This window comes from Falco biarmicus, chromosome 9 (assembly GCF_023638135.1).
Source record: "Falco biarmicus isolate bFalBia1 chromosome 9, bFalBia1.pri, whole genome shotgun sequence".
Taxonomy (NCBI): Eukaryota; Metazoa; Chordata; class Aves; order Falconiformes; family Falconidae; genus Falco; species Falco biarmicus.
In genome coordinates this window covers 51291441-51304291 of record NC_079296.1, presented here as the reverse complement: position 1 = coordinate 51304291, position 12851 = coordinate 51291441, and the positions used below count along the sequence as shown (strand labels likewise).

General features: G+C 58.1%; 1 protein-coding gene across 2 annotated transcripts; it reads right to left on the bottom strand.

The window, feature by feature from the left end:
* Window positions 1–6629: 6629 nt before the first annotated feature.
* Window positions 6630–9780, bottom strand: HMX3 (H6 family homeobox 3). 2 transcript variants are annotated; one of them, XR_008824136.1, is made up of 3 exons: window positions 8889–9780; window positions 8046–8710; window positions 6630–7690 (listed from the first exon to the last, which is right to left on the bottom strand). XR_008824136.1 is itself a non-coding variant. In XM_056353115.1 (2 exons), the coding sequence occupies exons 1-2, from the start codon at window positions 9202–9204 to the stop codon at window positions 8103–8105; spliced, it is 924 nt and encodes a 307-aa protein (XP_056209090.1). In that variant the 5' UTR covers window positions 9205–9780; the 3' UTR covers window positions 7997–8102. The 2 variants fall into 2 exon arrangements, 1 of the variants encoding a protein (XP_056209090.1); XM_056353115.1 differs by lacking the exon at window positions 6630–7690 and having other exon boundaries at window positions 7997–8710.
* Window positions 9781–12851: the final 3071 nt, after the last annotated feature.

Here is a 12851-nt window from a genome sequence, read left to right as displayed (position 1 = left end):
TTTGTCGGGAGTCGGGGTTCTTCCCCTCGGGGGGAATAAATCTCAGCGATCGCGGCTCTTCCCCCGCCACCCCGCCCTTGGAAGGGGAGACCCGCGGGCGGCAGCCGGTGGCCGGGCTGCGGCAGCAGCCGCTGGGTCACACCCGCCCCCAAGGGACCTGGGGGGCAAGGGGCCAAGAGCAGGAACCCCACCGGGGTCCTCCACCTTGCCGGGAGCGCACGGAGCCGCGGCTGGGCCCGAGGGACACCCCAGCCCCGCCTTGGCCGGGGCCTGGAGCCCCCTTCACCCGGGCCTGCCCCGGAGAGGCGAGGCGGGGGCCGAGCCCCGACGGCTGCTTGGGGCGGTGGACTGGGGCCGCCCTCTCCCGGCGCCCGCTTCCCCGGGAAGCCGCAGAAAGGAGCCCCGGTAACGGGGCCGGTGTGGGAGGCATCACCCGCTCACCGCTGCCCTGGGTGCCCCCCGCTCCCCCTGCCCCCCCCCCACCCGCTCCGCCTCCACTTCCCCGCTGCCGCGGCTCCAAGGGGGTGTACCCCCACCCCGGCCCTCCTCCCGGTGGGGCCACCCGTGCCCGTGCCCGTGCCCGTGGGCTGTCCCCCAGCCCGCTGCCAGCCCCCGCTGGGCGCCGGCGGCTGCGCCCCGGCCACGCCTGGAAATATCGTTGATGGGTAAAGACGGGGCGAGTTGTGCGGCTGGTTGGGCCAGTAGCCCCGCAGCCCACGGGCCGGGGGGGCAACAGCTCCGGGAAAACAGCACCTGGGGGCGGCTGCAGCCCTTGGGTACGCCTGGAGAGGCAGCCCGCGGAGGGGAGCGAGTGGCAAGCTCGGAAATCCCGATGTTTTTCATCGCATTCGTACCCAGGTGCAGTACCCTTGGCCTTGCCAGGGGTCCGGCACCGGGTGTTTAACCCCGGGTTGCCCGCGCGGCGTGGGGCAGGGGTCCCACCGGCGCCCGCCGCCCGGCTCCAGCTGTTGATTCCCCCCCTCCCCGGTGCGGTCGTTCCCCCTCTCCAGAAATACACGTACACACACACACACCCCCAAAAAAAAAAATCGGGAAAAACAAAGAATGAGATGGAAATATACAAATCAATAGAGACAAATGTCAAGACGTTTTAAAATGACATTTTCATTAACTCCGAGTCACCATATTATGTCTGGTATATTGAATAAAGTACTTATAATATAATTAGGTATAGCGAGATGACGACTGTTACCCAGACCAGCGGCATAATCTTTAACTACTTAACTACTTGATAGACTCATTAATGGACTAATTGATTAGGAAAAGTGTTCCAGCTCCTCCTCTCCCTGTGAGGGGCAGGTGCTGTCCTGTTTTACCACATTAACCTTTTCAGTGCTTTTCAACAGGGTCGCGACACATTACAAATGGTCAGCTTTAATCATGATGTCAGCTCATTAACCCGGAAAGACCCCGCACTGAAATACAATTTAAGAAATCGTCCTTCATCGTGCTCTGCCGCCCGGCTGGCCCCGCATCCAGGCCCCAGCACCCCTCCCGCGGGCAGGCGGTGGGGCAAGGGGGCTCCGGGGAAGAGCCGTCGAGGGGACCAGCCCGGGCTGAGGAGAGCCCCTGGGGGCTGCCAGCCGTCGGCTCCTTGGCGGGGACGGGCCCGGAGCAGGGAGGGAGAGCGACCGAGGAGCAGCCCCGTTCCCCCGGCAGCCCCGCGACGTGACCCCGCGGTGGCACTGCTGGCCTCCAGCTGCCGCCCGGGCCGGCGCTCCTTCCCCTCGAAGCCCACCGGCAGAACGGTGTGCCCCCGGGGCGGCTCCCCACCCCCACGGAGGGGGTCCTGCCCCTGAGAGCCGCGCCGGTGGCCGCGGCCGGGCCGAGGGGACGCTCCCGGGGAGGGGAGCTGGATGCGGACCGGGGCGGGATGCGCAAGCGCTGCGGGCAAACATGAGCTCTGCCCGGCCACGGCGAGAAAACGACCGAATTTCCCTGAAATGAATATTTCGGGCGAAACTTGGAAAACGGTCGCTCCGCTCGGGAGGGAGGGAAACCGAGGCGGCTTCTGCGGGATGCTCGCCCGGGAGCGAGCCGGCGGGAGGGGAGAACCGGCGGGCCGGAGCGGCCCAGCCACGCTCTCATTACCATCCGATCAAATATTCATCAGGGCAGGGGCTGGCGGCCACGTGAAGGGTTTTGCGTGGGGGCAACCCGCGCCTGGCTGCTGCCCCCCCCTCCCCCCGCCTCCCGCAGCCCGTCCCGTCGGGGCACAGATGATCAAACGCCGCGGCAAAGATAAACTTTGAAAGACAGAGCGAACGCTTAAAGTTTAGATCTCCAGATTATTACAATGCTCGATATTAAAGTGGCCCTGAGCAAGCTTTCAAAGGGAGCCTAATAAAAATTGATCTCCGCGGCTTTTGCAGCACTCGGAAAATAGGCTTGTTGAGCGGCCGTAATATCGGGAGAAGGTTCCCTCTGAAATGACAGATGAAGTCATAAACAAGTTTGATCTTGGAATCAAGCTTCGATAAATATTAAACACAGTCCCCTTTACACGTGTGGATTATGATATATGGCGCGTCCAAACTTTAAAATAAGGAAATACCAGAGAAAATGATCTCAATAAATTTTCTAAGTATAAACGTTGATTATGTTTCGATTTTCATTCAAGAGCCTCTGCTGCTCGTTTTTTGGTGCAAATGACATCTCGCAATAGGCTTTTGGGGAAAAGGGCTCCTTATTTGAAAAAGAGAGCCCTAGAGGTGTACAATTTATGTAATCTGTGGCTGGAAAATGAATCGTGTAATTTATTGGAAAACAGAAAGTCATGAAGATTGGATCAGCATAGCCTATCCAAGGCCCCCTATCCATCAAGTTCCAATTAACAACCTAACCAGAGAGCTTTAATGTGTTTCCAATCTAGTGGCCTGATAGACTCATCAATTCCTCTGGGAGAAATTAAGAAAATCGACCGCCCCTTGGCGTTGTAGTGTCATTCCTTTCTGCAACTATATGTCAAATTAAAAACACAATTAAAATTTAAACTGTTTCAATCAGAGGGTGCCCTGCAACCTATGTTTCACTTAATAGAACTTTGATGAAAATCTGATGGTTCCACTCCATCATGAAGGCGAATAGAGCTGAGGAGAGCAAGAGATTCTTTATATTTATTTAAAATATCGGAGCTCAGGAGAGCCAAGACCAGGTGACCAAACCTGAGGGAAGCGAAGGTTTTATTCGCGTCGAGCTGCCGCTTTCCACGCCCGGGGAGCGCCGCGGGGGCGCTCCGCAGGCTGGCCGGGCGACACGCGTGTCCCCGCGGGGGGACGGGCGCCCCACGGCCCCTTCCCGCGTGGCAGGGAGTGGGGCGAGGGAGTTTCAGATCGGAGACACGGCGCCGATCGGGAGGGATTGGCTCATTTGTGCTGGAAAATAGGCACGACCAGCTCGGGAGAGTCCCGAAGGGCCCGGGCGCGGGCACCTCTCCCCGGGCCGGCCCCGGGGGACGCGGGGTGGGGGGCTGCCTGGGGAAAGGCTGTAGGATCTGCCCCCCGCTCCCCCCCCCCCCCCGTTCGACTTGGCATTGATGTTAGACAGGTTTAGACCTCTCCGTCGGGCCGCTTGACGGGCTCCGCCCGGGGATGCGGTCCCGGGGCGGCGGGAGCTCGGCCGCCGCTCACGGCGCGGAGCGGCGGGAGGCTTGGGCGAGCCGCTCCCCGCACGCAGGGGCACACGCACACCGGGACCCTTCCCTTTGTGTGTGTGTGTCCCTCCCCTTTCATTTTTGAGGTGGTTCCGACCCCTCGGACTACCCTTTCGGGTGGGCGCCGGTCCGCGGGAGAGGCCCGGAGCGGTGGGGACGGCGGCGGCGGGTCCCACCGCCCGAATCCCAATCCTGCGGGAGCGACGAGGGGGATAATTTGAATGTGCGAGAACAAACCAAGGTCATCAACACCGCCGAAAGAGCGCAGGAACAATAGATTCATTTGAAACAATATTTTACAGACGTTTCGCGATCAATATGAACTGAAGCATTATGCTGTACCAATCTGTTAATGCTCTTAATGGTCTTCTCATTCCGTTAGCACACTATACCAAGTCGATAGAGTAAAGTGATTATTACAGAGACACTTGCAGCATATTTGAAAAAAAAAAAAAAAAAACAACAAACCAAAACCAACCAAAAAAAAACCCCCATGTATTTCCACCACTGTTCTAAAGCAAGATTATGCCCTCGGAGCGGGGAGCGGCTCCGTGGGTCCCCACCTCTGCCGCCCGTCCTGCACGTCGCAGCCACCACCGGCAGAATCAAACATTCCCCACCAACCTGTACCGGAAAATTTGCAAGTCTTCGGATGAAAAAAAAAAAAAAAGAAAAAAAGAACAAAAATTTACCAACCTCCCAAAATGGCTCACCGGGAGCCTGCGGCCGCTGGAGCGGCCGAACCGCCGGCACCCCGGTCCCTCCTGCAGCCCTCCGGGAGGCAAAACTCTTCTGAATCCCCAAATCTGGTGGCAGGGAAGTTTATATCTTCGCCCCCGCTGTTTGCTATACACAGCAAGCCTCTATTTACTACCAAATAAAAGAAATACATGTATGTTTCGACCACAAACAGGCCAGCTAGTTCTGTTCAGACAAGCTCAAAACAGTGGCCGAGAAGAACCGTGTTATCACTTGAATTGCAAACAAAGGCAGAGATTTGCCGAGCGGGCTCGCAGCAGTAAACAGAAGTGGCCGCGGAGTTGCTAACAGCTTAGAAGAACGAAACAACTTTCTTTGAATCGCACCAACCTCCCTTCCAAAGTGTTTGGTTTTTTTTTCTCTGCCGAGATTTCCCCTCCGCCCCCCCATCGCTCAAAGCGGTTGCTTTCGCTCCATCCGAGCACAGCAGTTGATGCGGGCTCTCCAGAAACTTTAGGCAGGGCTGGAGGTGCGGGAAGGGGTCTGGGGGGGGCGGGGGTTGCCTTGACTTTGCCTTTGCCTTGCGGCTCAGCGCGGCTGGGAAAGCTGGATCTGCTGCAGAGCCCAGGCTCGGTGGGCATCCGCTGCGGAGTGCCGTCCGCTCCCGAGAAGGGAGAGACTACACGCCTGGCTTCCCGTTTCGCCGGAGCATTGAGGGATAGCATGGCATCTGGGGAGACTTTTGGGGGGCTTGAAAAAAGCCCCCTGAGCGCCAAGCTGAGCTGGCTGCGGGTGCGGACAGAAAGGAGCATCCCGCGCCGGGGGCTCCCTGCGGGCTGGGGAGGGCCGGGGCGCGGGGGATCGGGCTCCCACTCCTCAGCCCACCGCCCAACTTTCTTGAGCGTTTCCACAGCCCGTTGTCTGCTGTCGAGTCCGCGGCGTGCCAGAGCAGCGAGAAGCAGAAAAGCTGGACTCTGGGTTTGATTGTTCTTCTTCTTCTTTTTTTTTTTTTTTTTTTTACCTTAATTAAAAAAAAAAAAAAAAAAAAGCAGCTGCTACCCGAGCCCCATCAACCCCACCAAAATCAACCTTCCCCTGAGAAATGCCCCTGACGGCGCCGGGACGAGCAGGACGGGCCGGTACCCGCTGCCCGCGCCGGGCCCAGGGTGCCCGCACCCGCGAAAGGGCCGCGCTGGGGGGCGGGCGGCGGGCAGGGGTCGCGCAGACGGGGGGCAGCCGCGCTGCTGCCCAGCTGCACCCTCCTCGTTGGGGAAGGGCCGGGGCCGGCCGGGATCGTTTTCTGGGCACCGACCACAAATAAATGAGTATTTTTTCTTTGCCGTTTGATAACATCGTGCTACCGCGCTGTAAAATGGAAAGACGTATTTGCTATTACAACAATATTTTTAATGAGCTGCAAGCGACTTGTCCCAAAGTTAGTACTGCAAACAGAAAAGGCATCACTCTGTTTGTAGGCGACACAGCGAGCGGCGTATTTTGACTCCGAAAGTCTGTTTATTTTTCATTTACGACCCATTGCCAGGGTTTTTATCCCAAACGAAAAGAAAACGCAGGATTATCTTTTCGCAACGCTGAGTTTTATTTTGATTTTTTGGCCCGAAGTCCTGCCCTGGGCGCTATAAACACGTCGGTTCGGGCCGATCTGCGGGAAGCGGAGAGCGATCCTATCTCGGAGCGGCCCTGCCCGGTGCACTGCCACGAGTGGCGGCTCCGGCGTGGGCAGAGGGCGCAGCCCCGGGAGGGGGACGGGACACCCGCGGGTGCCTTTGGACAAGCCCCCCTGCGGCAGCCCCCCGGAGACGGGGGAGAAGGGGAAGGGTCGGGCGAGGGGAGGGGGGAGTAGAGGAAGGGAAGGCCAGAAGTTCAGGGGAAGCTCCCCGGGGAGGCGGCCCCGCGTAGGAAGGGACCCCCCCGCCCGCCCCCGCGCCCTTTCCGGGGGGTCCTTGCAGGCCTGGGACCCCTCGCTTGGGGTTGCCCGACCGCGATACCCCTGGCTGCGGCGGAACTGGGAGAGCCCCCCCCGCCCCGTCGAGTCGCTCCCCATCGGAGGGGGCCTGCGGCCACCCGCTCCCGGGGGAGCCCCGCGCCCCCCGCCCCGGCCAGCGGCCCCGGCCGAGCGCGGCCGCAGCGCTCCCGCACGGCGCTGGCCTCATCGGCTTTTGTTTTGTTTATTTGTTCGGGGGGTTGTTTGTCTGTTTGTTTGTGTCTTTTTTCTCCGAAGCCACACTTAAAAAAATGATAAGGAACGGGTTTTATTGATTTTTTTTTTCCACCACAACATTAAGTTTATAACAATATAGGCTGTTTTAAAAATATGACCGATCCCTAACAGAAAGCGAGAGGGCAGAGAATACAACCGAAAGGGGATTTTTTTTTTAAATAAAATAAAGAAACCAACCCAAACCCATGGGAAGACAGCAAACAATTGTCAGACAACAGGTGAGCAGACACTAAGACAGAGAGAGACTAGAGGTGCCCACTCCTCCCTTGATTTCTGCCTATTAAAATCCACATACTCAATGGACTTTAGAAGAAAACTGTACATCATATCAAATAAATTAAAATTACCCTAAAGTTGATTGTCCTTCACTTAAAGCGCCCAGCTCACCGAATCTCCCTTATTTATTCGCATAAGCCGGGCTGATGTTTATTCCCATGCCCTGCTCCTCTCTTCTCACTTTCCTTCGCTTTTAATTCTTTTTTATTTTATTTTATTTTGTACAACATGAACGAACGCAATTATACAATGCTAAAAACCCTTTCCTCACCATTCAAATAAAAGCAGTGCTTTAAGAATCGTCGTACAATATTGCACAGTTCAAAAGTACAATAATAATAATTATTAGAATAATTAGAATTACAAAAGAAAGCAAAAAGGTACAGATTTTTTTCCCCCAAAAGAATACCGAGAAAACTTTACAAGGGAAAAAAAAAAAGACCAACAAAACAAAACCAACCCAACAGCTAGGAAAACAAGAATTATAAACAAGAATTAAAAATATCTAACTAAACGATAATAAATAAGGGTCACTCAGAGCGTGCGGGTGTGATTAACCGTTCGCTTTGAGGCTGTATTTCTTGCTCGTTATAAAGTCCCTTGACGAGAAACCGAAAGGTACAAAACGTGGGAAAGCAAAGAGGCAAACTGGTACCGGGGCGTGCTTAAAGGAAAAGCCGCGGTCGATGAAGTTTGAGTCACGACAGGATCAGGAGCCTGAACAATTTGGAGGCAGGAGAGGTCCGGAGGGAACAGAAATTCAGCTTCCCGTTAGCATTTGGCAAATCTCGAGGAGTAGCCTGGGATCATTCATTTTTTTACTATCATCCTTTTTTTTTCTTTTTTTTTTCTTTTCCTTTTTTTTTTTTTTACAAAAATAAAACTAAAGCCACAGAGACCATCGCGATTTTTGTCCACGTTTACAAAAGGTGTGACAGCTCCAGGGTTCTCTACAAGTTCCCGCTTTCATTTTCCTTATTTTCCTTTCCCTCCCCCCATTTTTTTTCTTTTCCTAATTTTTTGTGACTTTCCTCCTAGCACCACCCGCCGAGGGGTCCCCCCCCCCCCCTCCCCCCGCACCCCTCTCCCTCGCCCCCCCCGCCCCGCTTCGCAGACGCCGGCCGGGTGAATCGCACGAGTGGCTGGAGTACTTACAGGCGGGCCGGTGACTTGCGCGCCTCTCCGCGCCCCTCCGCGCAGCGGCGGGCGGGCTCAGACGGGCCGCAGGAGCGGCACGGAGGTGACCACGGGGTGGGAGTAGTAGACGGGGTGCGGGAAGGTGAGCAGGGGCTGGGTGCCGGGGGCTCCGCCGCCCCCCGCGCCCCCCTCCGCGCCCGAGTTCTCGTGGTAGAGGATGGGGACGCGGACGATGCGCTGCGCGGCGGCGTGGCTGAGGTTGGCCGCCTCCAGCTCGGCCGCCAGCTGCCGCTTCCACTTGTTGCGGCGGTTCTGGAACCAGATCTTCACCTGGGTCTCTGTCAGGTGCAGCGAGGCGGCCAGCCCGGCCCGCTCCGAGCTGCTCAGGTAGCGCTTCATGTCGAAGGTGGACTCCAGCTGGAAGACCTGGCTGCGGCTGAACACCGTGCGCGTCTTCTTCTTGCGGCAGGGCTTCTTCTCCGGGCTCTCCTCCCGCTTCTTCCAGTCCTCCGCGCCTCCCTCCTTCTTGGCCTCCTCCGAGTCGCTCTCCTCCAGGACGATCTCGTCGGGGCTCTTGGAGTCCAGCTCCTTCTGCTCCCCCTCCGCCTTCAGCAGCGGCTCCGGGGAGTCGCGGTCGGTGCCCGAGGCGGGGGACGAGTCCCTCAGCAGGGATTTCTCCGCGGCTGGAGGGGAAGGACGAGGGAGTGGGGTGGAGGGAGGAGGGGAAAGGGACACAAAGAGACACCTTCACCGCCCGGCCCCCGCGTCCCGCCAGGGGAAAAGCGGGACGAGCCGGCCGGACCCCCGCGCCGCCCCGCCGCCAGCCTCCCCCCACCCCCCACCCCCGGTCCCCGCCGGTACCTTCCGTGCGGGGCAGGTGGGCTCCGGCCGGCGCCAGGGCGTACGGGTACCACCAGGTCTGGGCGCGCTCCAGGCAGTGAGCGCTCAGGGCGAAGCGCGGCGCCGGGATCTCGAAGCGGGGGAAGGCGAGGTCGCCCACCTGCGAGAGGGCGAAGCCGGCGCCGTCCACCGCCGCCTTGCCCGAGGGGGCGAACAGCGCCCGGGGCTGCTTGGGGGCGGCCTTGGGGGGGCCGCCGTTGAGCAGGTTCTTGATGTAGAAGGACTCCTTGGGGGGCGCCGGCGGGGCGCTGGGTGGCTCCTGCCCGGTCTCCGGCATCCTCCGGTGCCCGCCCGGCTCCTGCCCGCCGCTGGCCCCGCAGCCCGCGCCCGGCGCGCAGGTGGCGGCTCCCGGCGGCGCGGGGGAGAGGCGCGGCGGGGCGGCGTGGGAGCGCGGCGGCGGGGCCGGCCGGGGGCCCCTCGCATGGGGGGGCGGCAGGGCGGGGGGCCGAGGGGACCCGCGCGGCCCGCGGCACCGGGGGGCTGCTGCGGGCAGACGGAGAGCCGGGGTCGTCGCTGCCGCCGCCGCCTCCCGCCGCCGCTGCTGCTGCGTCAACCTGGCGCCGGATGCTAATGATGAAATCAAAATGTCATCCAAGTTAAACGCGGGGAGCACGCGGCGATTGGGCACGCACGGTGGCAAATGGGATCGGGCGGGGCGGCGGCCGGGAGGAGAAGGCTCCGCGCAGCCCCTGCCCGCAGCCCCGCGGCCCCGGCCCCCCCGCCACGCGCTGCCGCGGCTGGAGGCTACGAGCGCCCGCCCGTTATTGGCTTTATATAGTCCAATTAGGCAGCAAATGAGGACGGGGCTATTAGCACAAAGGGATCCCGGCGCGGCTGAGGCACCACGGGAGCGGCGGCGGGCGAATGGCACGGACGGCGCCGCTCCTGCCACAAAACCTCCCCTCGCCCAGCCGCGCCGCCCCCCCTGCCCCCCCGCCCCGCGCCGCCGGTAACAAAAGCCGCCGGCGTCGGGGACGCGGCGCGCTGAGCCGCGCCGAGCCGTGCTAGCGGGCCCGGGAGCCGGCGGCACCTCGCCACCGCCGCGGGGCAGAAGCGGCCTTGCGGGAGGCTGCGGGGCGGCGGGAGGGCTGTCTCCCAGCCGCGGGCCTCCCCACGGAGCCCCGCCGCCGCCGGTCCCCCTCCCCCTCGGGCCGCGGACGAGCGGCGGGACACGTCGAGCCCGCGGCGGAGGGGCGGCGGGGCGGGGGCGGCCACCTCCCGGCTGCGGCGGGTCTCCCCGGGGCCCGGCCCGTCGCCCGCCGCCGCTCCGGGGCCGGGCCGCGCCGCCCGGCACAGGGCGCCCCCTGCCGGGCCGCGCCGCCCCCGCGGGAGCGCCCCTCGCCGCGCGTCCCGGGCCGGGCAGGGCACCCCGCGCGGTGAGGCCCGGGGCCCCGGTAAGCGGCGGCGGGGCCGGCCCGACCTCCGGGGGTGTCCGCCCCGCCGGTACCGCTGTGCCGCCTCCGGTGGTCCCTGGCTACCCTCGGGCACCCGGCTGGGCCGGGGGTGGGGGGCGCCTGGAGCGTGAGCAGCGTCCGGAAGGGGAAGGTAAAGGGAAAGGTAAAAGGAAAGGAAAAGGGAAGGGAAAGGGAAAGGTGAAAGGAAAGGGAAAAAGGGAATAGGGAAGGGGAAAGGAATAGGGAAAGGAAAGGGAATAGGGAAGAGAAAGGGGAAGGGGAAGGGAAAGGGAATGGGAAAGGGAAAGAAAGGAGAAAGGGAAGAGGAAAGGAGAAGAAAGGAAGAGGAAAGGAAAAGAGAAAAGAAGGAAAGAAAGGAAGAAAGAAGGAAAAGAGGGAGGGAAGGGGAGAGAGAAGAGCGTATACCAGCCTCTCAGCTCTGCTGTGCTTTTACACATTTGGAATACGTGTGAGCTCGCCCTGCGCACATTGCTTCTGGCGTGTGCGGAGCTACAGGCTCGGAACTGGGTGCAGGTGCAGAGGGGGCAACAGGCTCTACACTGAAACATTCGAATGCCCTGATTTCTCTTGCTATTCCCTTTTAAAAACACCCACCTGGCAATTTGACATACAATGTCTTTGATCTGAATGAAACTTCTCAGTGTTTGCAAGACACTCCCAGGAGTTCTGGTTCCCCCAAAACATCTGGGGTTATAAATCTTGTGAAAATTTATACAGACCTAATCATACAGTATTTTTGGCTGCAACTGGCACGATAGTTCACATACCTTTGGTGTACATAACACTTTTCAGAGCACCATCTCTTATGTGAGCGTTTCTAAACTGTTATGTCATCGTGAGGAGCAGTTTAGATAAACAGGGAGGTGCAGAACTGAAAAATCTGCAAAACACATCTTGGGAATGGGGTCTCAGCAGTTTATCGGAGTTTACAGCAATGTTCCGCTTTTGTTAATAACTGTTTCACTTAAAGGCGTCAGGCAAAGTAAAGCTCATCAGGAATTTTTCTAAGAAATGCTATTTCGGTTGAAATACTCCTCAACTCTGGGGTAAAGTGTACAGAAAAGACGAACGACAGAAAACAGCTTGTATGCAGAAAACAGCTGGCAGTTGCTGAAGTAGGGCTCTTGCCTATCATATGAAGACCTGGGCTAAAGGTCTATTTTATTTGCAGCTCTTATATGAAAAGTCAGGGTTGTTATAGAAGATCCCAGCGCATTTCTCCATCTCAGTGAAGATTTTCATTTAGATATGAGTCACCAAAAAATTCTGTACTGAAACTCCCACCCTTTTCCATCCATCTTTCACTGCTTTGGTAACTATGAGGTCCTAATCCCTCTGGAGTCTGTCAGGGTAAACAATCACTCATGGCAGAAAGCCAAGCAGGGGACAAAAAAACAAGCCAGCCTCTGAAGATGTTAAAAGAGACTTCCACTTTGCAACTCTTTACTGAAAAAAAATAAAAAAAACCAACTCACCAAAAATCGTACAAACCACCAAAGCCCAAACAAACAAGCAACGTTCTAAAAGAGCGTTTCTACACCTCCATCATTTGTGGCCCATAGGTTTCTCACATATTTATGTATTTTATTTATGCCCCCCCCCCAGCAATATCTGGACATTAAAGACTGGTATTGACCATCCCCCATGCCCAGTGGTGATGGAGCTGGGTGGATTTTGCTGCAGTCTTTCTTTATTTCTGTTTCTAGACCCGTGCTCGTACCATTCCATTGTAAATAGATAATTATTATTTCATTAGTGTTCCAATTCAGAATTAATTGGCTAATTTACACACGGATCAATTGTATAAATGTGATGTTTGTGATAGGTGCTTGATATGATTTAAAGTAATTGTTTATTTTCAGGTTTTGGCTTGCATTGTATTGCAAAGTGATTTATCTCCTTATTTATCCTGTCTCAGCACTGCCTCTTCTTTTTCATTATTTTTCTAAAGAGCTACACTCTTGCTAAGCTGAAGCGTGAGCCTGTACTGTGTGATTCGGTGGTGCCCCACTTAGATCAGCTCCAGAATGCCCTCCCTGCCCCACAGCCTGCTGATGGTACCAGCTCCCGGCACACCGTGCTGGCAGCCCTGCTCACCGGGCAGGGGTTACCCCCTGCAGCCCACATCACCCTATTTCACACAGATTCTTGTGCCATCTTTAGAGCTGTCCGCCCTGAGCGTCCCCCACTGTAACCACAGGTGACAAACACCTGCCACTTTGAGGTCTCTTTCCTCTTTTCCATCCTGAGGGGCTTGAGGAAAGTGCAGCGCTTAGTTTCTTTGCTCCTTTGTTGGTCCAACTGGGAGCACGTCTGGCAGCCCAGCGGTGGGGGGACTGCAACCAGGACCTGCAGAGCAGAAGCAGCGGGGTTTGCATCTGCTCCTGCTCTGATGGGTTGTTTTGGACAGTGGCAGGACCTGCTCCTGCACAGCCTGCCATGACTTTGCAGAAGGTGGCACTGGCCAGCCAGGAGTCCCCCCCTAGACCAGCGCCCTCCTCTCCTGTAG

Excerpts from the sequence above, each read along its gene's own strand:
- HMX3 (XM_056353115.1), bottom strand. The coding sequence starts at position 9,204 with ATGCCGGAGACCGGGCAGGAGCCACCCAGCGCCCCGCCGGCGCCCCCC. Across the intron at positions 8,711-8,888 it reads CCACCTGCCCCGCACGGAAG|CCGCGGAGAAATCCCTGCTG; the intron begins GTACCGGCGGGG and ends CTTCCCCTCCAG.